This window comes from Taudactylus pleione, unplaced genomic scaffold (assembly GCF_031769625.1).
Source record: "Taudactylus pleione unplaced genomic scaffold, aTauple2 ptg000660l, whole genome shotgun sequence".
Classification (NCBI taxonomy): Eukaryota; Metazoa; Chordata; class Amphibia; order Anura; family Myobatrachidae; genus Taudactylus; species Taudactylus pleione.
The window spans coordinates 155,412-182,709 of NW_028285062.1; the positions used below are offsets into that span (position 1 = coordinate 155,412).

The 27,298-nt window shown below is 47.3% G+C and overlaps 1 protein-coding gene across 3 annotated transcripts in view; it reads left to right on the plus strand.

Moving 5' to 3' along the window:
• The window catches only part of RCOR1 (REST corepressor 1), a 45,025-nt gene extending 18,193 nt beyond the window's left edge, over positions 1-26,832 (plus strand). For 2 of the 3 annotated variants that reach the window (XM_088455552.1, XM_088455553.1), the window contains exons 3-12: positions 9,183-9,263; positions 13,205-13,257; positions 14,395-14,556; positions 15,579-15,697; positions 16,192-16,276; positions 17,817-18,011; positions 19,040-19,117; positions 19,269-19,326; positions 21,023-21,252; positions 23,984-26,832. In XM_088455552.1, the coding sequence (XP_088311678.1) occupies positions 9,183-9,263; positions 13,205-13,257; positions 14,395-14,556; positions 15,579-15,697; positions 16,192-16,276; positions 17,817-18,011; positions 19,040-19,117; positions 19,269-19,326; positions 21,023-21,252; positions 23,984-24,022 (1,100 nt within the window). In that variant the 3' untranslated portion in view covers positions 24,023-26,832. The remainder of the gene's footprint in view (positions 1-9,182; positions 9,264-13,204; positions 13,258-14,394; positions 14,557-15,578; positions 15,698-16,191; positions 16,277-17,816; positions 18,012-19,039; positions 19,118-19,268; positions 19,327-21,022; positions 21,253-23,983) is intronic. The other variant, XM_088455554.1, reaches the window with a different exon arrangement.
• Positions 26,833-27,298: the final 466 nt, after the last annotated feature.

Genomic DNA, 27,298 nt, shown 5'->3' on the forward strand with positions numbered 1-27,298 from the left:
CATGCGTCTTCAACCTTTGGCCCTCCACCTGCTGTGGGACTACAGATTCTAGGATGCTCTGCCACAGTTTTAGCATGCTGTTATATCAAAATGGTGGCAGGGCATGCTGGCATGTGTAGTTCCACAGCAGCTGGAGGGCCAAAAGTTGAAGACCCCTGCCTTAAGGGGAAATTCAATTCAGCGGGAGTTAAATAGCACAGGGAAGTTGGTCCTGGAGCTATTCAATTCAGTGCGCTGTTTAGCCTGACACAAGTTGATCAGACAAGTTACGTCTGAGAATGCCAGTTCTCGCCATTTAACCTCTGTTTAGTCGCGAGAACTGGCATTCTCCGAAAATTCCAGCCGCTAGGCTGTTAGCGTAGCATTAAGCAGGAAAACATCCTACTGGTCGGCGCTTTAGTCGGATTTCTTTTATTTAGTCGCCATAACAGCGCTGTCAATTGAATAGCTCCAAGAGCAACTCCTGCTAAATTGAATCTCCTAAATTGAAGGTTCTAGGGGGGAATTCAGTTGTTTGTGACAGCGGCTTTCAGTCACTGGCGCCAGACTGAGCAATTTAATTTGCTGCTCCGTTTGGACGCAAGAGCAGCCAGTGCCGGTATTTCTGCTCGCGCCCTCCTGTGGTGGTGAGCAGAAAGGTAAGTCTGTCGTTTGGGCGCCCTAACCAGAAACTTAGACGTGTTTTAGCTGCTATATTCGGCTAAACCCTGTCTTATTTGGCCGTGACGAGCGTTATAAGCAGTTACCAAAACAATTGAATTGCTGACTGGCCCCCTTTAATTATCACGGCCCCTAACAGTTGATTTCCCCCCTAGTTGTCCTAGGTTTCCTGGGGTGAGTGGCCAAATTCTTTTCATAAATAATATGCCGGGCTCCTCCTTGTGTACAGCTGGAGGGGTAGGTTGATGGCTTACGTGGAGCTTCCATCTGTGATGTCTGTTATCCTCTGGCCTCTCCTACAGATTTAGACATTCTCATTAGGTTACCGCTGGGTGCGGTCTTCCTGGGCGTCCCCTAGGTTTCTGCTCCTGCGCTTGATGTGGGAGCCGTGTGCCATTGGACTTGGTGGTTCCGCAGTCCCTGCCTTTGTCTTTCTTCTCCTTGCTTGATGGGGTCTCTTTTCTTCGATGTCGGTGCTGCACATCGGACTGGCGTCATGTTGGTGTGGCTGCTACTACGCAGGGTTGGCTGGCATCTCTGCTGCCCATTCTCAGAGGCTTGTTCTCGGCTGCCTTGAGATATACTTCCGGCAGCACAGCTGCCATTACCATGACCAAGGGTCCTTTACCGTAGAGCGCTCCTCCCTTGAGGACTACTTTGTAATGCCCCCAGCGTAATGCTCCAGTGTCCCCCAGTGGATGAAGGAGAGGATTTTTTATTTTGTACTTGCCAGTAAAATATATTTCTCCCATTCCATGGTGGACACTAGACGCCCCCTCTCTGCCCTCTTTATGGCAGGCTAGTTCTTAGAGGGCATTCTGTTCTCCTCTCCTTCTACCTGGCTTTTTTTAGGGGATTTGTTAGCCATTTACTAAGCTTAATGAGGCTGCTGGGGTCTGGAGGGAGAGGAGCCTAATCAGACGACTTTAATGGATTTTACTGGTAAGCACAAAAATACAGTATTGTACTTTTACTATGTACTACGCAGTGGAAATTTGTGGTGCCTTATAAATGTATGCTAAGATGTGTTTTTATATATAACTTAAATTAAAATAAATATATAGTGCGCTGTGAAGTCTGACTAAAGCTCTTAAGTTGGTGAATTGAATATCTCCGGGACCTACAGGGCTATTCAGCTTCCCCATCAATTGAATCGCCCTCATAGTATTTGTCTATTATAAATGGCCAGTATGGTCTTAATTTGTGTCCAAGGTGCAGATCTCTTTAAAACAATCGTGCCTTTACAGGAGGAGTTTGGTATTGAGATTTCACCTACCCCCTTCTATTGGGGTTGCCAAAGGTGGGCGGGCAACCTTTTAGGTAATGTGTGTCTGAGCACTAGTGAAAGACTATTTCCAATAACTATTTCATTGATCTGTGAGATTGAAGCCAGTGATTCCCAGCGGTCTGTCAGGCTGTATGTGTCGCATGGAATTCATAACTGGCAACTTAGAACCTCATGCACTAATATTCCCCAGGTTTCCCGGTTATTGTTTGCTCGCTGTCCATGGAGCAGTCCGCAGAGAAATTAAGCATTTTTTTTCTCCCCCCTCGAATAATTACCCACTATATATGCACAGCTGTCGTAACCATGCACTTAACTGAATAGCCCCATAATATTTTCAGTGTGTATATGTATGCATGTATAAGTGTGTATATGTATGCATGTATAAGTGTGTATATGTATGCATGTATAAGTGTATATGTATGCATGTATAAGTGTATATGTATGCATGTATAAGTGTGTATATGTATGCATGTATAAGTGTGTATATGTATGCATGTATAAGTGTGTGTGTATGTATATATAATATAATTTTCTACTTCAGGGTCCATAGGGTATCCACAGGATACCTTGGGGTATAGGTGTGACGTCAGTCGCAGGGCACCAAAGAGTTAAGCTTTCAGCCTCCCAGGATGCACTAGGTCCCCCTCCTATACCCCGCCCCCAGGCCAAGGCACCCCAGTTTAGTTTGGTGCCCGGCCGGAGTCGGGTGCACCTGTTGGAGTGGGGGCTAGAAGAGCCCCTGAAGCTTATTCTTCATGCAGCTGTGGCTGCACATCTGGATGAACAGCATGGACAGTCAGTCCTGACGTCCATGCTGTCTTCCCTACACCCCGCCGGTACCAGAACGCCGGTACTGATCCGGGGATGCTGGTGGGCGTCTGGGGTCACAGCTAGCGGTGACCCCAGATGCTCCGGACCATGGCCGGATTCAAGGGGGACAGAGGTAAGCAGCGGGGTCCCGCGGTGGGTCCCCGCTGATCACATGGTCCTAAGTCCCCAGGCAGGGGGCTCCCTGGGGACTGGCTGCAGCGTGGAGCCAGGCGACCAACCTGCGCTTCCACTACCCCCTGGGACAGCGGACCGCAGCAGAGCGGTAGCGCTGCGGCGTCCCAGGGGTTAAATGCATGCCAGGGGAGCGCGCCTTCCCTGTCTCACAGCCGGCGCCTCCCCCGCTGCACACAGCCCTCTCTGCACTGTGCTGACTGGTCCTGTGTCAGCGCTCCTCCCCCAGGCCAGCTTCTCTCTGCTCCTCGGCGGCCATCTTCTCTGCAACGCATGGTGAACGCTGCTGGAAGTCTGGAAGGAAGCATCGTGGTCTGGGTCCCCCCGCATACCTCTCCTCCGCTGTGGCTCAGGTCTGTGTATGCAGCGCTGTGTCCTACCAGGCCCTGTGTCTGTGTAGTTGAGTGATCAGCGCTGTTAGTGCAGGAATTGTTATTTCTCTGCATTGTATGTGACTGTGCTAGCGCTGCCTGTAACTATTCTTCACTAAACTGTCAGCTTTATTACTGTCCCTGTTCTTTCTGCTAAAGCCCTTGCGGTGCGGTGCTGCAGGGTGGTCTCTCGCCTATTTAATACTTAATTGGTGAGAGAGGTCACATACGTGGTGCCATCATGTCTGAAAGTGATTTTCCCCTCCGGCTACAGTGTACCACGTGCAAAGTACCGTTAGCGGAGGGGGAGGGTAGCGCGGAGGGCCTTTGCCGGCAGTGTTGTCCATGGCGCGGCCTATTACGGTTACAGCACCGGTACAGGAGCCGCCCTGGGCTTGTTTCGCTCAGGCGTTAACAGCTTTAGTGGGCCAGTTAGCTCCGCAGCCCGCGTTTACTCCGATGGGTTTGTCCCAGCAGTCTGTGGTGTCGTCACCCATGCAGGGGTTCCCACGACAATTGGTGGTACCCCACAGTCTCCCTATTTCCCCGCACCCGGGTTCTCAGGAGCCAGCGTGGGTTAACTCCCTGACGAGTTCTTTACAGCACTTGTCGGATGTATTGCAAGGGGAGTCTGTGATGCGGCCTCATAAAAGGCCGGTGGCGTCTCTGTCCGCTCCTTATGAGGATGACGAAGGGACGTCTGATGATGGGGAGATTCTGGATCCTTACGATCAGGAACCTTTCCATACTAAGGACGCTGAGGCTAAGTCCAAAGTATATATTCCTGGACTTATTCGGGCGGTCCGCACAGCCTTGGTGATTGAGGACGAAGTTCCCCCAGCGGCTAAATCTAAGTATGCCTTTTTCAAAGATGTGAAGGGCGATGCCACAGTCTTTCCTCTTTCGGGTCAGTTGGTGGACCATTTAGAGGAGGCGTGGAAACAACCTGGCAAAAGATACCAGCCGCAGAGACGCCTGGCGGTGGCTTATCCGTTCGCGGATAATTATTTTGCTAAGTGTGAATCCCCTCCACAGGTGGATTCTCACGTGACCCGTCTTGTCCGTAGTGCCACATTGCCGATGCCATCCATGTCCTCCCTTAAGGATGCTACGGACCGCAAGGTAGAAATCTGCCTGAAGTCCGCTTATTCCCTTGCAGGGGGGGCAGCACGGCCGGCTATGGCCATTTGCTGGGTTGCCAGAGCGATGGAGCGCTGGGCGGATTCATTAGAGGCTTCTTTTGAATCCGACTGTCCGGCCGAACAAGCGGAGTTGATTGGCAATCTCCGTGATTCGGCCACCTACATCAACGAGGCGGCTCTAGACATTAGTACTCTGGTGTCTAGAATTTCTTCAGCAGCGGTAGCTGCTCGTCGCACCTTGTGGCTGCGATCCTGGAAGGCGGACGCAGATCCAAGAAAGGTCTGGAAGCGTTGCCGTTTACCGGAGAAGTTCTCTTCGGTCCGGATCTGGATAAGATTGTGGCCACGCTGGCGGCAGCCAAATCTGCTTGTCTCCCGTCGGCCGCTGCTCCTTCTGGTTCTGGACCATCGTCCTTTCGGTCATCTAGGGCCCAGGGCAGGCCCAAACCACAGTCGTTTCCTCGACAGGCTGGCCCTAAGAAATCGGGCAAGCCCCGGAAACAGGCATGGAGTACCAGACGTCCGGCCCCCAAGCCAGATGACAAGCCTGCGGCCTGACGGTCCGGGTCTCCCCTTGGGGGATCCCAGGGTGGGAGGCCGCCTGCTGCAGTTCTCCCGGTGTTGGTCGTTCACTACGACAGACACTTGGGTTCTGGAGGTGGTCTCTCACGGGTACGCCCTCTCCTTCCGGCACAGACCCCCGGCTCGATTCTTCACCACGGGTCTACCATCAGACCGGAACAAGGCTACGGAGCTGCGGAAGGTATTGCACACTATGCTCCAGGCTGGAGTTATAGTGCCTGTTCCATTCTCCCAGAGGGGCCAGGGTTTCTATTCAAATCTATTTTTGGTACAGAAACCCAATGGGTCATATCGTCCGATTCTCAACCTCAAAGCACTCAACAAGTCTTTGCGGGTCCCGAAGTTTCGGATGGAGACCCTACGGTCCATCATTCTGGCGCTGGAACCTGGGGACTACATGGTGTCATTGGACATACAGGACGCTTACCTGCATGTCCCTATTCTTTTGCGCCATCAAGAGTTCTTTCGGTTTGCAACCGCAGCGACCATTTCCAGTTTCGGGCGTTACCTTTTGGCCTGGCGACAGCACCACGTGTTTCACCAAGGTGATGACGGTCATGGCGGCTTCTCTGCGGCTGCAAGGAGTCCGCATGTTGCCGTACTTGGACGACCTGTTATTGGTGACAGGATCTCCAGAGCTCCTGTTACACCACTTGGACCTGACCATTGCACTGCTGCAACGGCACGGCTGGCTAATCAACTGGCAGAAGTCCACTCTAATCCCGTCTCGGAGGATTCTGCATCTTGGAGCCTTATTGAACTCGGGACAGCAAAGGATCTTCGTGACGGAGGACAAGATCTCTGCTTTACAGTCAAGGGTGCGCAGTTGTCTGCACAGCCGCCGGGTGTCCTTACACTCGGCGATGAGGTTACTGGGCTCCATGGTGTCGGTGTTCGACATGGTGGAATACGCCCTGTTTCACTCCAGACCTCTGCAGCACCTGATCCTGTCCAAGTGGAACGGGCTGCCTCAGTCTCTGAAGTTCCAGACGATTGTGCTCACCCCGGAGGTTCGCCTGTCCCTTGCGTGGTGGTTAAAGACGACCCACCTCAACAAGGGACGTCCGTTCTGGGTTCCAAATTGGGTCCTGTTGACAACGGACGCCAGTCTTCGGGGCTGGGGAGCAGTTTCGGGTCCACACTTGTTCCAGGGCAGGTGGACGCCGACAGAAGCAGAGCTTCCAATAAATATCTTGGAACTCCGTGCGGTCTTCAATGCTCCTGCAGGCACAGCGGTTTCTCCAGGGTCACCCGGTGCAGGTCCAGTCGGACAATGCTACCACCGTGGCCTACATAAACAGGCAAGGAGGAACTCGCAGTCGGGAGGCTCTCGTAGAGGTCTCTCGGATCCTGGTTTGGGCGGAGCGCAATCTTCCGGCCATATCAGCGGTCTTCATCCCGGGAGTGCTAAATTGGCAGGCGGACTTTCTAAGTCGCCAGGACGTTCATCCAGGGGAATGGTCCCTGCACCCGGACGTTTTTCAACTACTGGTGGACAGGTGGGGTCTTCCAGAAATCGACCTCATGGCGTCCCGGCACAACAACAAGTTGCCGGTGTACGGGTCTCGCACAAGAGACGAAGGGGCGTCTCTGGTGGATGCTCTGTCCGTCCGGTGGACGTTCAGGTTCACATACCTGTTCCCTCCGGTCTCCCTTCTTCCACGGGTAGTCCGGAAATTCAAACAGGAAGGAGGGATGCTCCTGTTGATAGCTCCCGCGTGGCCCAGACGGCACTGGTTCTCAGACCTTCAGGGTCTGTCCGTGGACAGTCCTCTGCGGTTGCCGCTACGACCGGACATTCTGTCTCAGGGTCCTTGTCTTCACCCGGACCTGACTCGGCTGTCTTTGGCGGCGTGGCTATTGAGACGGCCATGCTGAGGTCCCGGGGGTTTTCCAGCTCTGTGGTGCGTACCATGTTACGAGCTCGGAAACCGTCTTCCGCGAGGATATACCATCGCGTGTGGCATATGTTCTTCCAGTGGTGTCGACCGAGAGGTTATGCACCGCGGGAGTTTCGTCTGTCTCGGATTCTCGCCTTCCTGCAAGCGGGACTAGATCATGGGCTTCGCCTTGTTTCTTTGAAGGTACAGGTTTCGGCCCTATCTGTCTGGTTTCACCGTAGGATTGCTACAATCCCGGATGTGCGCACCTTTATGCAAGGTGTTCTCCGTATTCAGCCGCCCTTTGTTCCACCTGTGGCGCCTTGGGATTTGGCTGTGGTCCTGAGGGCTCTCCAAGGACCGCCGTTTGAACCACTGGGCTCAGTGGATATTAAATGGCTAACAGCTAAGACTGTTTTCCTTCTGGCCGTTGCTTCAGCCAGACGTGTTTCTGAGTTAGGGGCTCTTTCTTGTAGACCCCCTTTCTTGGTTTTTCATGGGAACAGGGCAGTGCTCCGCACTCGGCCCAAGTTTCTTCCCAAAGTTGTTTCCCAGTTTCATGTTAACGAGGAAATAGTTGTTCCGGCCTTTAACTCACCGGGTCTTTCCGTGGGTGAGGCCTCTTTGGATGTTGTGCGGGCCTTAAGGACTTATGTGGACCGCACTTCTTTGTTTAGGAAGTCGGACGCTTTGTTGTCCTCTATGGCTTCTGTAAAAAGGGTTGGCCTGCTTCAAAGCAAACTTTGGCAGCCTGGATCCGTATGGCTATTTCTGAAGCTTATCTTCATGAAGGCCTACCGGTCCCTCCTTCTCTGAAGGCTCATTCCACTAGGTCTGTGGGTCCTTCGTGGGCAGCTTGACGTGGTGCCTCGGCAGTTCAGATCTGCAAGGCTGCTACGTGGTCTTCTGTCCATACCTTCGTGAGGTATTACAGGTTTGACACCTTCGCCTCTCAGGATGCTTCCTTCGGGCGGCGGATTCTCCTTTCTGCACAGGAGCGTCCCCACCCTTAAAGGATACTGCTTTGGGACATCCCCAAGGTATCCTGTGGATACCCTATGGACCCTGAAGTAGAAAATATGAGATATGGTAAGAACTTACCCTTGTTATCTCTATTTCTACGAAGTCCATAGGGTTCCACAGGACTCCCGCCCTGTCGCACCTGTGCTGCAGATGGGCTTTGCTCTGGTCACCGGTTTTCCGTCTCCCTCTGGTGAGAATGTGATTCTTGTATGTGTCCAGATCTTTGTTCTCTCTCTTCCTTCTCCTCCTCCGGCCTATGGCTTGGTAACTAACTGAGGTGCCTTGGCCTGGGGGCGGGGTATAGGAGGGGGACCTAGTGCATCCTGGGAGGCTGAAAGCTTAACTCTTTGGTGCCCTGCGACTGACGTCACACCTATACCCCAAGGTATCCTGTGGAACCCTATGGACTTCGTAGAAATAGAGATAACAAGGGTAAGTTCTTACCATATCTCATATTTTTACACTTAAACTGTAACATAAATAGTTTGTTATTCACTTTGTTTACAAATCTATATGGATCATCTCCCGGTTTTAGTTGTGACATTTGTGCGGCAGCTCTGTGGTCGGGGTCTGGGAATCATTATGCTGGGTGTAACCCGTCTCCCCTGTGACTGCTTTCTGCTTATTCCACTCTGGTAACGCTGCTTAGTCAGCATAGTGTGTACTGTTCAGTATTGATTTCCCATACAGACACCATGCTGGATCATTGGCTCTGGGAGCGCTGCCTGCTCTCATGGTTTCCCTGGCGTGCTGGAGAGTTTTGCAATCCTAGGGTATCAAGTGGTAAAAAAAAAAAAAAAAAAAATATATATATATATATATATATATATATATATATATATATATATATATATATTCTAATACATTTTTGTAGGTGTTTGATTCAGATCACCATTCGCATCATGATGACTCAAAGTATTTCTGTGAGTGTGGTGATGGTAGGGTTACATTGGGTAGAGGAGATATATAAAACAGTGTATAGTCCATCTGTCATGGCATTTCCCTGTCATAGTAACAACTGGGTATGAGGGGAAAGGTGATGTCACCATAGCAATCACACTTCCAGTTATAGATGGAGTTTTTTGCTTGCAGACCACGTTTATGACACGTGGGGTCCTGGCGGGTAACCAATCCAGTGTTTTGTGTTTACTATTTTGCTTTGCAGTAGTCTGGTTAAACTCTGCAACAAGCTCAATGTATTTATACCTATAAATTGTATTTCTTTGTATTGCAGAAGTGGCAAAAACCTGCCAGGAGCGAGAGAACCTTGGTATGTTGGTGTGGTCACCTAATCAGAACCTATCGGAGGCCAAATGTAAGTATAAATGTGTCCTGTGCCTTTTCAGAGGCCGATAGTCTGTTGTACACTAAGACGCAGCTGTGCACGATAGTGTCTCACAACGTGATGTCCACTTTATTCCTACCCCCCCCCCCCCCCCCCCCGTCCTTCCCCGGATACTCTCGGTCCAATACTAGCCAATTCACTATGGTCATGGTGAATTTGCTGTCCTGTTACAGGAGATGTGGACACCCCTTGGGTTAGATCGCCTTACGACCTACTGCTGTGGGTGAGCCAGTATACTCAGCCCCCTGCCGCCCCAATAGCTTAGCCTAATCCTCTACCACAGACTGCCATAGAGCTCCAGGTATGTTTTTGGCCTGGACGAGCCCCACTAAAAACATTGGAATAACACACATAAAGGTCATGTTCATTTGTCAAGAATGAGCACATGGAGGTTGCATTAGAGAGAAGGATGTGCCATGTTTCGCCATGTTGGCAGTACAGATACAATGTTCCTTCTGCCTTTACCAATGTACATTAGAGCAGTGTTCCTAATTCACTCACCTGCTCCTTCCCCTTAATGGGAGCTGACCAATAGAATAGGCTTTCATGGCTCCCCTCCATTTCTGTAGTACAACATTGGTTTTCCACAAGCAGCCTATGGGGTGACCGCAGACCAATGAGAAGCTGCCAACAGGGAGCTCGCCTCGTCAGATTGGCCTTTCCAGTTTGTTCCGGTTTAAATATAGTGATTTCTCTATCATTGACTAGGGGACACTGGAGGTTGCTTACGCTGGGATATAGAGGCGTGGATAACTGTAGCTGGCACTTTAAATTATTTAGAAGTGTGAAGCTCCCCCCCCCCCCCCTCTATGCCCCATCAGCCCTCCCTTTAGAAAATGTGCCCTAGGAGCTGGTCACATTATGCTGTGATCCAGAAATACATTGATTACAATTTTTTGTTTTTTTGGGGTCCGGGTACCTGGCGTCCTGTCTTAATAGAAGCAGGAAGGAGTGCACAGTGCTTACACTAAAAGCATTGACAGCTCCTTATAGCCACAAAACAAGTGTGCTGCAACAGGAGAAGGAATTGAAAGGATCCTTTGGAACAAAATGTTTGTTGTGTAGTGTCTACGGTGTATATCGGCCGTTTTGATCAGTCCTAATCGGTCCAGACATAAACATCATTGGGTAAAATCTTATAGCGTGTACCCACCTTCAAGAGCTGATTGTTACTTTCTCTCCCCATGGTTTGATCATCCCCAATGTAACTAATCACCATTAAAGGGCGGTATTCAATTGTTTTCGCAGTCCAGAACTCCTGTCTAAAGTGACAGGAGATTGCGGGGTGCTATTCAATTGATGCCCATTGTCGCGCCCATAGTGATCGGGTTTAGCTGCGTAAAACTGCTACCTCCGACCAAAGTGCCAGGTGCGATTGCGAAAAGTGCTGTTTGGGCGCCCAAGCAGGTCACTTTTTGTCCATTTCAGCTCGCACCCCCAGCTGATCACGCCTGACAGGAGCAACAATTGAATAGCTCCTGTCGGGCGCGTAAGGGGGCAAACCAATTGAATACCGCCCAAAATGTCTGTATTCACGTTGCAAATTACCACTACTCCCGGTACGGATCGCTACAATATTCTATAAAGTATACAGAGAGGATTTATTCTGCAATAGAAGATCAGATAGGACATGTAAAATAAAGCTGGCTTGTCCCTTCTGCTACGGGCCCGTGTTGTGATGTATGTGGGCATTGCATTGTATTTACTTGCACCTCTGTGTCTTAGAGCGGTGCAGGGGCATGCCATACCTGCTCCCCACACCCATGCCTCCCCCTGACCACCGTCCTCCAGTGGATGGGAACAGGGAACATTCTTTGTATTGGCCCCACAGCATCTGGTCCCCTCACTCTGAGCACTTTAGTGACTATAAAGGGGGCTGGAAGCCTGTAGCATGCCCCACTTTCAGGTATGCCGGAATGCTTGTGGTGAGAGAGCCACGGCCTTTATTATATTTATGGGGTGTTCTCGCATGATGAAATATTTAAATTATTTGACTTATTTTTTTCCTCTTTCAATTCTGCGACTACTTAATGATGAATAAGATCATGTCTTGCACCCCATCTGCAGACCTCTCACAGCTACTATCAGGGTCTCCTATAGCCTACACTTTAGTGTTATGGTTGCGTTTTGTCTAGGTAGAAGAGCCTCTCCTAAGCCGTTCATCTGCTAAAGAACTGTTCTGTCTCTTGTAGCATCTAAGTGCAAAGGGGGGAAATGATCGTAGGAAACCTTCCCAATTGTGGTTGCAGGGGGAGCTCCAGAGCTGTTGCCCTTTGTTACTTACTGGTGTGCCATACATGCAATAGTTTATATCATGTGCAGAAGGCAGCACTGTACCATGTTAGAGCCCCTCCTGTGCCTGCCTCTAACAGTCAGGTGGTTAGTCTCATTAGAACTACTTTTTTGAGTGCCTAATGATCCTTAGATCGAAGAGCCGTTGTAAAAGCCTGGAGATTTCTAGGTTTATTGACATGTAAATTCTCCTTGCTGCACATTTCAGGAGGTAATGCTTCAAATCTTTCAAATCCTCGATTTGTGTAATGCTGAAATTGAGAGGTGTAGAAATCTGCTTCTATCTGTATATCTGCCACTAGGTGGCAGCAGGGATTTATGTGCAGACGACTCTATGCCAGTTATGCAGATACTACAGTACTGAACTACATCACGTTTATATACCGTATTCTAATGTCCTATTCTGCTTGGTGGAGATGTGGTTTTGTTACTGAGGCCTTACATGTAGCTATTTTCCAGACATGGTGAAAATGTTTAAAATGATTAGCGCAGTAGGCGTGTTGGACAGAGCCAGGGTTTCACAGTACAATAAAAATATGGTTAGGTTTATGTCTTTGTAAGGTTCTTGCATTGGTGGAAGTAAGATATGTAAAGGGGCACATCCACTAGACGATCTACTCCCTGTCCAATCTCTAAACGACTTTCAGTCTGAACGATTTGCAAACTATCTTTAATAGATCAAGTGAAATTGACCTGCATGTTCAGTCGACTGACGAGACGATCAAACGACCAGTGGGATCGTTGATCGTTAACGACCAAACACTACACGATTTATAAACTATTTTTAAACGATTGAACAACAACGACGTTATCGTTCAATCGCCTGCTAAAATCGTGTAGTGGATGCCACCCTTAGGAAATGTGATTCTCTGGGTGATTCATTTGTGTTGTGTTGTGCAGCGATAATTAATGGGCGCCTGATGGAGCAATTCAATTATGATTGGGCGCGAGTGCTGCGGATACCCACATTTCTGCTAGTAGCATCCTGAGGTGGCAAGCTTATATATGCGAAAACTTCCGGCTTTTGGGCGCCCAAACGGCACTTTACGCGTCGTGCCCATTAGTCTAGACTGGTTTAGGTGCATGTATGATAATTAATGGACACACACTACTGAATTGCTCCATTGGCTGCCCCACCTTAGAGAGATACTACAGCGTCCCCTGTATAAGATACAGGCCCCCAATGTTTGTAGCTTTGCGTCCTTTTGAAGAAAGAGTTACATAGTAATATTACTTATCCCATCAGTTACCCCTTAGCTTCAGGGAACGCAGAGCTGGTTGTTCTCTACTTCTCGTGCAATGCGGTCTTACTTTGTGATTGGAACATCATTGTAAATGTCTGAAGTCTGCGGTGCTGATGGGGAACGTCCATTGCTAAGTTCTTGTGAAAACTTCTGGTCAGTTTCTTTAATGATTTTACCATAAAAAATTGGGAGATGAGCTTCTTTATACTATTAACCCACCCGTCTCTGGGGAAAGTCATGGAGGAAATCTGGTTCTCCTGGGGTATATCGCACCTTATTCTTGCCGTGTAGAGGAGTCACCTGGAAATGCAGAGTGGACGTGACTTTCATGGCATCTATAAGACGGGTAGTAACTTTTCTGTCATTGCTTTTCAGTGGATGAATACATTTCTGTCGCTAAAGAGAAGCATGGCTACAACATGGAGCAGGTAAAGTTTGGTTTTTTTTGCTTTTATTAGATGTAGCTTTTGCCAGGATGTACACATAGTCCAAGTATGAGAACTTGCTTTGATAGAGTGCCTTATACAGGTATTCCAGAACAGAATGTTGTAGGCTCTTCAGTACGAGGAAATGTTCGGGCAGTGACTGATAATAATAATGGATGACTGTTAATCCTTCTGAATGTATTTTTTGTTGCCTCTCTCTTCTAAGAGGTAATTGCTACTTTTTCCATCTCCTAATCTTCCCGGGGGGGGGCTATTCTGAAACCTGGTGCACAGCAACATGTCCTGTAACCAACAGCTAGCAATCTAATTCACTAGCACTGCTATGGTTGCTGTGGGTTAGGGGAGTATTTGCTGATTGTAGTGTTGTGTAACACTGTATCTCGTGTTCATAAATCATTGCATTTTATTTAGAATGGGAAAAGCTGTGCTCTAGGAATATTCACATGCTGTCACATGTATAACGTAGCGAGGAGTAGAAATGTGTGTGCGTCACTTCATTAACGCAGCATCATGGAGTCATCTGGTGCCGGGTCACGAATATCTGTTGCTTGGCACAAACAAGCCAGCCCACCTGTATTTGGATTAGTTTCTATAAATACATGTCCTTATGCCTACATGTCATCAGGAAGAGTCGTATACTGAAGCTGGGTACACACTAGGTCGACCTGACATAGGTGAGCGTGCACGTGAATTTGCCAGCCCAGCTGTGACGTCCGTCCGTCCTTGCAGCAAGTGTACAGGTGCTCGGCGGACCACCCGTACACTCAGCCAGGTGCCCTGATATATCTGCAGATATGTCTATACAGCACAGGTGATGGTCGATATAACGTGGGTACACCTGTCGACGCACTTGCGACATAGCGGCTGTTCGATTGAACGGATGATTTATCGCCCAATGTGTACCCAGCATTAGAGTCAGCCTGGACAGACAGTACATGGTGGTTGTTTGGGGCAAGTGCCTAGAGACTTCCTCTTGGATCCCACAGTTCTTCTCCTCACTGAGAACTTGAACATTATAAAAACCTAGTAGGATTCCTCACAGGACCACGATGTCTCTGCATGTACAATAGGTGTTGGCAGCTTAGTCACCATCGTGCCTGGCTTCTGCTTTCCTTGCAGGCTCTTGGCATGGTCTTCTGGCACAAACACAACATTGAGAAGTCATTGGCCGATTTACCCAACTTTACCCCCTTTCCTGATGAATGGACCGTAGAAGATAAGGTCCTGTTTGAGCAGGCGTTCAGCTTTCATGGAAAAACGTTTCATAGGATCCAGCAAATGGTAAGAACTCTGCTTCTCGCTGGCTGTGATAATGCCGTGGCTAGAGCACTGACATTTTCTAAGTCACTGGTAGGCCACAGGCGTGACGTTTCAGGTGTGAACAGGTGCTTGGCTAAAGTCAGACAATTGGCTTCGAATAATCTACCATTAACTGTACAACCTGCGTAAGAGCCTTCTTTCCCTATAAAGCTAATAACCCAATCATTGATCTAAAAATTTGCTTCTCTCTTTTGGTTTCAAACCCCCTGCAATAATACCGTTAAGGTTACTTAACATAGCTTTTGTAATAAGCTGAAGATTTTGTGGCCCTAAGCAACTGTGTTCAATTAAAGCCATTTAGGAGCCTGTTGTCAGCAGAATAACCCTACTGAGATCCTCATGAGCCGTGAGCCTGGTGGTAGATGGGATACGGCTATCTTAGAGTATGGCTGCCTGCGTGCAGTAATATAACGTAGGGGAACTATACAGTTACTGTGATCAGATTAGTTATATGGTGCCAGTAGATGACTGGGCTGCTGCGCAGGAATATACTAGCTATAGATAGACTGGCTTCTCATAGGTGCATGTAACTCCACAACAGGCCTTGCATAAGATATAATCTGCTAATTTATAATCCTCCGATCACTCGCTGACCGCGCTTAATGCGTTCTATTGTCATTGGTCGCCTGAGCAAAACAGTATCTGCTATGTAATAGGGAGCTTTTGGGACAGGTTGAATGATTTCCCTTCATGTATAGATAAAGTGCATTAAGGATCAATATTCAAATACTGAAAACTGTTTTGAAAAAGCCACACAAGATTTTAAATCCTATATTTTGGGGGGTAAATATCCTATTTTATGTGGATTAGATATTGCAGAATAATGTTATTATATTGCAGTTGTGTTTTATACTACAGTGCATATCCTACATCTGTCCTCTCTGTCACCTGGTTGCTGCATTTACCACAGTTGTTATAGTGTGATCGCTCCAAGTCCTGTAAATTGCTTTTTGCTCCTATAAGTCTGTACTTTTTGTTTGCAGCTGCCTGATAAATCCATTGCTAGCTTAGTCAAATTTTACTATTCTTGGAAAAAGACCAGATCCAAGACCAGTGTGATGGATCGCCATGCCCGCAAGCAAAAGAGAGAGCGGGAAGGAAGGTAACTCTCATAGATTAGTCCTATTAAAGATCGTTAGGATTGGAAGGAATCTCTTTTAGTAGCATTCTGTAGCCAGAGGCAGCTTCTAGCCCCCTACTCCTGTGCTTCTAGCCCCCTACTCCTGTGTGCGCTCAGAGAAAGCTCAGTAGGGTCAGACATTGTCCATATGCCCAAAGTGTCGTACTCCCAGATAGACCATCTATATACTCTGTTTCCCCCATCGGGTGTAAGGTTTTTTGCAGAATATTTTATATAATAAAGATTAGTGACCACAGACTCCAATTCAAAACTTAGTCCAACTTTAATGTGCTCCCCCCAAATGTACAGAGTTCCTCTTGTGAAACCATTGATGATGAATTCTGTCAGACGGTCTAGATACACAACGTATTACTGGAAGTAGACGGCATGTTTGGCTGTGGAGATTCTGTGTATAACTATTGTGGTTGGTTGGTGGTTTATTATTTCTCTCAAATCTATATTTATCTTTCTGCCAGTGGCGATGAAATGGAAGAGACCAATGGTGGTGGTAACAATCCGGTTGATATGGAGGTTGAACAGCCAAAAGAACCCAAGAAAGAGGCAAGTGCTGTATCTCGAATACACAGCCCCTGGCATTTGCTTCATAGCGGAGTCTTTTACCCGGCACCTGTGAGTTTTAGTTCTCCTAAACGTACAACAGCTGTGCGAACGTTCTGCGCACAGCCAGGAAACGGACATATGCAGGCTTCTGGCGCTAACACCCACTTACTGCAGCGGTCACTTCCAGATTCTGCAGGGATTCTGCGCGCGGGCGTATATGAAAATGCTAGTTAAAACGCATTCAAAACCCTGCATCTTGTTCTCCTGTTAATAGTGCGCTAGAAGCGTATGTAATCGCCTCCCTGCAGCATAGTGTATTACGTAATTGTCAGTTCTGAAAACTAGTGAGTATTAGTGTGAATAGCAATTTCTGAGGGGGGTGAGTGTGGTTTTATTTTATTTTCCCTTTAATGCTTTGGGTTTAGGCTTTAAAAAAACAAAACAAAAAAACTTTTCTGCTATCCAATTGGCGCCCACAAGACACCTTGGGACATGCTTACATCGGGTTCGCCGCTCCAGTACTCTGGACAGGCCATGTTTTGTGGATGTTTTTGTTCTTGCAGATTGGTTAAGCTAGGTACACACTATACAATTATTTGGCCAATTTGACAATAATCGCGTCATTGGGCGCCTTTTTTTTTTTTTTCGTGTTGTGTGTTAGCCAAACGCCGATGAAATGGCCAGAAGTGCTCGGTTTCGAATATTGGATTGGCTAAACTGTCCAGAATATATCGGCTAAAAGGTCCCGATACTGTACAGCATGTGGGAATTCTCGATAATCGGACCAGATTTCCTTTAAAAAATAATTTTTCTATCTTCATACTTTTGGCCGGACATAGGCAAATTATCTATCCAAGCTGGCAGATTTCTCATTTAAATTGTATGCTGTGTACTGCAGATATCTGGACTTTCTACTGGCAGAAAAACGCTTCGTGTTTAGCTAAAGTATATATTGCTGGGTCAGTAATTATCCCATCTGCTTTCACAGACAGAAATCCTTAATACATGACCTGTTGTTGGGGTAGCATGAGGGTGGAGAAATACTAATATATCCTTTTGGATTGTTTCCTTATCCTGAAGATTGTGGAGAGCTTGGCCAGTCAGATAAAATACTCCAGATTTGTGATAAAGATGTATTACAACCAATAATTAATACATGACCGGCGTTTCAAGGTCCCCTGGTCCACTGACGGTGTGGACGTGAGCGCTATTTCATATGTACTTGTTACATTTGTTCTCTTTATCCTCTAATTGGTGGACACTGAGCCAAATGATTCATGTTCTTGATGTTTCAGAGGACTTTGGGGAACATCAGGTGCCCACCCTTTGGCACTGTAGCTTTTCACTTCTGTCTAGGTGTAGGAAGACCTTCCCCATATTATTGTTCTTTTGTCACTTCTGTACTATGGGGGTTGGTCAGTAAGGTGCCCGGCTCCCAGTGGCAGAGGGGGGTATAGTGGGGGTGACAGTGTTGCTAAATGACTGCTAATAGGGCCTAATGCACCAGCTATATCTCATGTGTTCTTCCATGTGTCAGCAGGAAACAAAAAATGACACTGTCCCTCATGTAAAAAAAGAGAAGCACCCTTCCCAGGCCAAAAACAGGGCGAAGAGAAAACCCCCAAACGGAATGTTCCTTTCCCAGGAAGACGTCTCGGCCGTCTCCGCTAACTCCAATGCCGCCGCCACTCTGCTGAGACAGCTGGATATGGAGCTGGTGTCTGTAAAGAGACAGGCAAGTAGCGGCTCATGTGCGGCGGCGTTTACGGTTTTATTGGTTACAAACACGGGGCCTGATTCAGAGCCGGACGCTATTTGCACTCGCTCGTTCAGAAAAAGGGGCTGGCTATTTAAATTGAGCGCTCGCTCTTTGCGGTCTGTTGATGCCTCTGTCTGAGCGAACGAACGAAACATGCGCTCGCTATTTTGTAAAGACGCCCCCTGGCCGCTCGCATCATACGTCATCTCCGCTATTTATTAGATTAATCGAGTACATCGAAAGGCGTCTGAACTGCTCGCAGTGCTTGTGGTTGGATTTTCCTACTGCAATCATGCGAACAGTTCAGGCTAAGAAACAACCAAGTGACGTGATCGATGACGCTACTTTGTTAATTATGCACACCCTTAAAACGCCCGTTTTGGCACGCCTGCGTTCGGATCTCCACTCCCCGTTTTCAAGCACCTTCCCCTGTTACCACCCACAAACGCCTCATTCTGTCACTCAAATTAGCAGGCATTCGCTATTTCGCGAGCGCTCGATTTCCGACCGCAATGACTGGTTGGCGCATGCGCAGTTGAGCGAACGAGCGTCCGCTTACGAGCGGCTCTGAATCAGGCCCACAGTTTGTTCTTTTTATTGGTGTCTGTTCAAACTAGAGAAGCCGCTAAGGCACTCGTCTGTTCTAAGTGCATATTACAGGGAAGCCGTCTCCAGGTGTATAGTGCTGCTTGCCTTGGAGAGTATAACTCATTGTATTTGGGGAGCTCTCCCCCGGGCTGGCTGGAAGGAGAGCACAATGTATAACATATTGCGGTATCCGCTTCTAGACCGCTTGTTTTATCCATGGTTACTGGGGGGACCTATGGCAATTTCCAGGGTACGCATGTTATAGGGCCCACGCACTATAGTCACCACCTGGGAGCGAATAGTCTGTGCTGGGAATATCTTCCCTCCCCGTCCTCTTAGATCAGTGATTGTTTGGTTTACCCGGTATGTACTGATACTGTTTCTTTTGTTTTCATTCTCCCCTCACATCATTTTAGATACAAAATGTCAAACAGACAAACAGTGCACTGAAGGAAAAACTACAGGGTGGAATAGAGGAATACAGGATTCCTGAGGTAAGTGGAAGATGCACTAATAGGCTGTTTTGTTGAGCGCTAATGGATCCGAGGCAGACGGTGACACAAGCACCCTCGCGCCCAAGCTGAGACCTAATCCGAAATGACACAAAGCATGTATTGTCCCTATAATGTCATCTCTTCTTTCTAGGCTGCTCAGAAGTTTAATGCTCGCTGGACGACAGAGGAACAGCTGCTCTCTGTGCAAGGTACATAAGTTTAGATGGGCTACCCCCTGAGGCTGATCGCGTGTGCTGCAGCACCTCACCCTTCACTTTAAATTTAGGAGGCAGAAATATTTGACAACAGTGGACAACTGGTCTGAATTAAGATGTGGACCCAGTGCCGATATTTACGCAGATTGAGCGATTGTTTGACATTGCACATGCCTGTAAGCTGCTCCGCGCTTGATTTGCGATTGCGCTCGCACAGGGGATTCACTTGCATAGTGAATGGCAGGTAGTTTCAGTGTCTGGGGGAGGGGGTGTGCATAAATTAGCCACCGCGTCCTTAGTGTCTGGTGACCGCTGTGTCTGCGACTATGGCTGCCTGATCTGTGTCCCAGGTTTCCGGTTTTGTGCGTCAGTGGCGGATGTGAGATACTGTCAGTGGGTACCTCTAAGCACTGGATGGCGAATGGCTCAATAGCGTATTTTTCGTGAGATTGCAGCTGCAATGGTATTTGCATCGGGTCATTGTGAAGCTGTGTACCTTGTGCCAGGCCACAACACCAGCAAAGATCCGAAAGCGTTGGGAACATCTGTCTGACCGTGGGTGGGCATCTGTACCATCTGGAAAGATTTTTATATTGCGTTTCCAGAACTGTGACCGAACAGGACGTAGCATTGGGTATAACAAGATACCTGAGCTCCATTCCCAAATCTGTGTGCCATGCGTGGGTATGAGCAGGAGTTATCCAGGTGGAGTTCATATATGGCAGAGCTGAAGTGTATGACTGTTTCTAGGCCAGAATTGCTGTGTGACTGGATCAATACAGCTCACTAGGGACCTCTGCAGTCTGACTGGGCCAATAAGCAATAGGGAAGCCGTATGACATAATCCCGATGCTGCAAGCCTGAACACTGAAATTCCTCCCTTAGTTGTGCCTAACCCTAACCACCACCCAGGGGTGCCTAAACCCAACTCCCCGCACCCTAACTCGCCTGGGGTGGTGCCTAACCCTAACTACCCCACAGGGGTGCCTAAACCTAACCCCTCCCCGCACCCTAACCCTTCTGGGCTGGTGCCTAAACCTAACTACCCCACAGGGGTGCCTAAACCTAACCCCCTCCCCGCACCCTAACCCTCCTGGGGTAGTGCCTAAACCCAACTAACCCCCAGGGGTGCCTAAACCTAACCCCCTCCCCACACCCTAACCCTCCTGGGGTGGTGCCTAAACCGAACTACCCCCCAGAGGTGCCTAAACCTAACCCCTCCCTGCACCCTAAACCTAACTCTCCCAGGGCGGTGCCTAAGCCCCCTAGGGGACCCTAAACCTAACACCCCCCCTGTGGCTAAGTGCTAACACTGCACGGCTTACCATCATTTGAGAAGCCGTCTGTCTAGATTTAGGCGTCGGGATTTCGAAGCCTGTATTTGTCCTGTGTTTGTATTTAGATGCCGGGATTTGGCATTTTGACTGTATCCCGGTAGCACCTATCCTCTTGTATCAATGCCTATTTCCCTATAGATTGTAAGCCTGCGAGCAGGGCCCTCATAGCTCTGTCTGTCTCTAAGTAACTGATAATACATAGAATAGGATGAGGGACTGAGTTAGGCCGACGCAGCGGGTGATATTGGGGCAAGGAGGAAATAGTGTCATATTTGGAGATATACCTGAAAGGATCACAGGGGAAGGATAAGAGAGCGCTGGATTGGTTACATGTGTATATTGTTTTCCCACAGCGATCCGGAAATACGGACGTGACTTTCAAGCGATATCTGACGTGATTGGTAACAAATCTGTTGTCCAAGTGAAAAACTTTTTTGTGAATTATCGTCGTCGCTTCAACATAGACCAAGTTTTACAGGAGTGGGAAGCGGAGCACGGGAAACCCGAGGAGAACGGAGATTGCACTGAGAAGACTATAAAGCTAGCGGATACCGCTATTAAGATGTCCGATGAGGAGGAGGAGGTGAGGGCGGCTGTAGGGTGTGCTGTTACCATTACACATGCGGAAGCAGCCATAACCGAGCCTGTGATTCAGCCAATGCACGGTTCCAAAGAGGAGCGACCAGTCCTATTTCCCCCTCATTCCTTCCCCGGGGGCGGGGGGTGCTGGCTTTCCTGCCTCTTTCCATGGAGGGCTGTGTAGCTCTGGAAACTAAGGGGCTGCAATAATTATCAGCTCTTTGTCAGGTTTCTATTAAATACACCGGTAGATTTGGTAGGAACCGCTCGCTGATGGGTAAGTGCGGATGTGGCGAGAGCAGCGGCGCAGTATTTCATGGGGGGGGGGTCAGTCTCTCTTAATTGTAGCAGGAGGATAGACTGGGGCTTACCGTGTTATACTGTGGGAGGCGGGGGTGTCTATGCACAGGGGGTGGGGGGTTGATGTTTTACAGGTCATGTGGAGATATCTGATGCTGTGTGATCTAGACCCAGGTGTGGATATGGTCCACAGTGTAGGGGTGGGGTGGGGTTATATAACACTGAATGCAAATGAAATTAATGACTGTAGACAATGCACACAGCTCAGCGGGGTCCATATTTTCTGCTTCCAATTGGCAAACTGGGCAGTGTTCTGATGGGTTTCATCCATAGCACAAGGGGTTAATAGGTCACGTGGTATACGGGGCCATTCTCACCACTGTCCTTTTGGTAGATATCCAGTATGCTGCATTTTAGCATGGCTCTGTGACGCATAGTCTGTTGCCGTGTCCAGCTAGGTAAATATGATCTAACAGCTGGATAATCTAGAAACACACAGAATTTGGTGGCAGATAAGAGCCACTCGGCCCATCTGGTCAGCCCATTATTAACCTTTTGGTAACCTGAACCCTATTTGATCCTTAGTCCTTTGTAAGGATATTCTTATTCCTATCCCAAGCACGTTTACATTGCTCTACTGTACCAGCCTCTACCACCTCTGATGTGAGGCTATTCCACTTCTCCACTACCCTTTCTGTGAGGTCATTCTCCCTCAGATTTCCCCCGACCCTCTGTCCCCCCAGTCTCCGTGCATATCCTTGTGTACTAATGCTTCCTATGAAGAATCTCTCCCTCTTGTACCTTGTTATATCCCCTGATATACAGATGTGTCCACATTAATCTATCCTCTGTGCGCTAGAAGTCACGTTACACAGCGTGTGAGTGCTTTGCGGCTCAGTAACGCTGAGCGTATTTCCGTGCGACTTTTTACCTTCAAATGTCTTATTCGCAAAGTGATGCAAATAGGGTTAACAAAGCAGCTTCTGCTGCTTAAAAGGTTATGACATGCCTATATTCTGTGTACGGCTGTATCTGCATGCCTATATTCTGTGTGCGGCTGTGTGCGGCATGCCTGTGTGCGGCTGTGTGCGGCATGCCTGTGTTCGGCTGTGTGCGGCATGCCTGTGTTCGGCTGTGTGCGGCATGCCTGTGTTCGGCTGTGTGCGGCATGCCTGTGTTCGGCTGTGTGCGGCATGCCTGTGTTCGGCTGTGTGCGGCATGCCTGTGTGCGGCTGTGTGCGGCATGCCTGTGTGCGGCTGTGTGCGGCATGCCTGTGTGCGGCATGCCTGTGTGCGGCTGTGTGCGGCATGCCTGTGTGCGGCTGTGTGCGGCATGCCTGTGTGCGGCATGCCTGTGTTCGGCTGTGTGCGGCATGCATCTGCATGCAAAATGATACATTGCTGTCAGCGGCTGTAATATTCATGCTGATGCAGCCGCACACGGAGAATATAGGCATGCAGATGCAGCCGCAGTCGCACACATAATATAGGCATGCAGATGCAGCCGCAGTCGCACACATAATATAGGCATGCTGCATATCATTTTACTCAGCAGTAGCTGCTTGTCCTATTCTTATCTCTGTGCAAATAAGACTCATTTGGTGAAAAGACGCTTGGAGCTATCGAGTCACGGCATGGCGCCAATAGAAGGGCTGCTGAACACGCAAGTAAGCAAGCAAGCTGTGGACATATCTGTATCTGAAAGTTTCTATCATCTCCCCCCTTTCCCTTCTCTGCTCCAAACTATACATAATAAGATCTTTTAGTCTTTCCTGGTACGTTTTGTGGTGTAGACCTTGCACCATTTTAGTTGCCCTTCTTTATACAGTCTCTAATGTATTAATATCTTTCTGGAGATAACGTATGGCCTCCAGAACTGAACACAGTATTCTAGATGAGGACGTACCAATGACTTATACAGTGGTATTATCACTTATTTCTGCTACTGATTCCTCATGTACCAAGCATCTGACTTGCCTTCCTCATTGCTTTGTTACATTCCTTGTCACCTGAAATAGTGACTCCTAGATCCCTTTCCTCAGTAGTGTACATTATGGTACCCTTTATACTATATTTAGCCTTTGGGTTTTTGAGACCCAAGTGTATGATTTTGCATATTTTAGCATTCAGTCTGTAGTTGCCACGTTCTTGACCTTTCCTCTAATCTACCTAGATCCTCCATTTATCTTACCCCTCCTGGCGTGTCTACCTTGTTGCATATTTGTGTCATCTGCAAAAAGTCATATTTTCAATACTATCTGCAATGTCACCAACGAAGATATTAAATAGCATTGGTCCGGTGAATGACTGAAAGGTCCTCTGTAAAGCGCTGTGTATTAGGTGTGTGCGCTATACAGTAGTTATCGGATCCAACATAAGTAAGTTGGGTATTAGTAGCTTTGTGTAATTTCTGTATGTATATTTTCATTCTACAGGCCTCGCTTTTGGACGTCAGATATGCCTCCGCTTCATGAGACTAAGAACTGTTAGTGTTGACTACTTTAATTTGCCCAGAATTTCAGGTATTACAAGAACTCAGCCAGCCACCCGCATCCTGTTTTGTGGACACGCAGCTACTTACCAAAAAGGCAAATAATGTTCAGCACTTTGATATCTGCCTTAAACATGTCCAGAACCCCACACTGCTTTCACGCCCGCCCGCAAACCAGGGCGCAGACTCATTCGTCCAAGACGGAGCACGGCGACTTTCCACCTGTAAATATACACAACCATCCCGGACTCTCAGATGTCTCCGGCTGCCATCCGCCGCGTTATGCATGGACTTGTTCTAAGCTTACTTTAGCATTAATGCTCAAATTCTCTACCCAGTTCTGTTCCCACTATGGAGACTTCTCTTAGCACCGTATTCACATCACAATACAGAACATAACACTGGGACCTGGAGATCGGCTGCAGCGTTCTATTCGCACGACATTGCGCCTTCCTTGTGGGTTTCTCTTTAAGGTGTAAGCGTAATAATAATTCTGCCTTTCTGGGTTTCATTGTCTCCTCCCAATCTTGTAACTGCTGATTACTTACTGTATGGTTATATTACCCATAGAAAGCAAAACCACTCACGTCCAGGCTGGGGAGTAGGGACTGTGCCCTGGGGAGTAGGGACTGTTCCCTGCTCGGTTTGTATCTTCCCTTTTTATATATTTCCTTAGATTTCTATATAGAGTTTGCACCTCTGTAAAGTCTGTCCATTATTGGAATAGCTGCTTAGCTTCACTAGAAGAACATTTTCAGATTATGAAACCAAGTAATGGCGCCGATAGCGACTCTGCGGAGCGTCCCCCATGTAATCCATAGTTTATGTATGTGTAACCCTTTTATATATGTTTACCCTTTTACCTACTCCATGGAAGCATATTTTACAAAGCTGTTTGTATAAATTTAATCATCGTAATACTAATTAGTACGTACTTGGTAATGAGCATAATTTATTTCTGCTACAAATCATGTTTATTGAATAAGATTTTTTTTTTTATTTGCATGTATGTTTATGTGCCTTCCTATAGCTGGCTAGACATTGCAGTGCCTTGCAAAAGTATTCACCCCCTTTGCATTTTTTCATGTTTTGTTTCCTCACAACCTGAAATTACAATGGATTGTGTGAAGGTGTGCATCATTCACAGAACATGCCTACAACTGTGACGTACTTTTTTTTTTATATTATTGTGAATCCAACAACATTTAGGACAACATAACAGAAAACTTCAGCGTGCATAACTATTCACCCCCCTAATGTCAGTACTGTGTCGAGCCACCTTTTGCGGCAATTACAGCTGCAAGTCGCTTTGGATAAGTCTCTATGAGCTTGCCACATCTTGCCCCTGGGATTTTTGCCCATTCCTCAAGGCAAAACTGCTCCAGCTCCTTCATGTTGGATGATTTCCGCTTGTGAACAGCAATCTTCAAGTCTGACCACAGATTCTCAATTGGATTGAGATCTGGGCTATGACTAGGCCATTCCAATGTTTCCCCTTATACCACTTGAGTGTTGCTTTAGCAGTATGCTACGGGTCATTGTCCTGCTGGAAGGCGAACCTCCGTCCCAGTCTCAAATCACAGGCAGACTGAAACAGGTTTTGCTCAAGAATATCCCTGTATTTAGCACCATCCATCTTTCCCTCGACTCTAATCAGTTTCCCAGTCCCTGCTGCTGAAAAACATCCCCACAGTATGATGCTGCTACCACCATGTGTCACTGTGGGGATGGTGTTCTTGGGGTGATGGGATGTGTAGGGTTTGCGCCAGACATGGCGTTTTCCTTGGTGGCCGAAAAGTTACATTTTAGTCTCATCTGACCAGAGCACCTTCCTCCATACATTTGGGAAGTCGCCCACATGCCTTTTGGCAAACTCAAATTGTGTTGTCTTATTTTTATCACTAAGTAATGGCTTTTTTCTGGCCACTCTTCCATAAAGCCCAGCTCTATGGAGTGTACGGCTTATTGTGGTCACATGCACAGATACACCAGTCTCTGCTGTGGAACTCTGTAGCTCCTTCACGGTTACCTTTTGGTCTCTGTGCTGCCTCTCTGATTAATGCCCTCCTTGCCCGGTCTGTGAGATTTGGAGGGCGGCCCTCTCTTGGCAGGTTTGTTGTGGTACCATGTTCTTTCCATTTGATGATGATGGATTTGATGGTGCTCTGGGGGATCATCAAAGATTTGGATATTTTTTTTTTTTTATAACCCAACCCAGAATTGTACTTCTCAACAATTTTGTCCCTGACTTGTTTGGAGAGCTCCTTGGTCTTCATGGTGTGATGCCTCTTGCTTAGTGGTGTTGCAGCTTCTGGGACCTTTCAGAAAAGGTGTGTTTATACTGCCAGATCATGTGACACTTAAGCTGCATACACACGATTTTTTTAACGATAATCGTTTGAAAAAAATCGTTCACTTTCTGAGTCAAACGAACGATTATCGTTCATGCGTGTTCACGTTTGTAGTTCAGTCAGACTTGTCAACTCAACGATTTTCATTAAGGGAATATCCAAAAATCGTTTGTAGTTCAAAAAAATCGTTCATTAAACTTTAAAAAAATCGGACAGAAAATCGTTGGTAACAAAATCGTTGTGTGTATGCAGCTTTAGATTTCACACAGGTGGCCTTCATTTCACTAATTATGTGACTTCTGAAGGTAATTGGTTGCACCAGAACTTTTTGAGGGGCCTCATAACAAAGGGGGCGATTACATATGGACATGACAATTTTCATAATTTTATTTATAAAGATTATATATATATATATATATATATATATATATATATATATATATATATATATATATATATATATATATATATACGTAAAATTCAGATAAAAATAAAATGACAGGTTGTAATGTAACATAAAAAGGTAAAAAGTCAAGGGGCTGAATACTTTTGCAAGGCACTGTAGATATTAATTTTTTGTTTCCTCTTTCTGGTACAGAAGAATCCTGTACATGCATTTTCTGTCTTATTGTCTGTCTTATTAAGGTAATTGTACAGATTGAATGATGTAAACTTTCTTTAACGTTGTAATAGGAAAATACCTGTTTGGAGTTTTTCAGGTGGCCCAAATGTGTGTTTTTTTTGTTTTATTTTTAATCCTATGTTTATTAGGGTTTTTCATAATATTGAAATGTAATTTTTATAGTGCCTGATACAGATGTTACTAGCTGGTACAAAATTCCTCTGCTGCTGCAATATTTACATACAGGACTCCATACGTTTTTGCTTATCTGGTCCTCTAAGATATC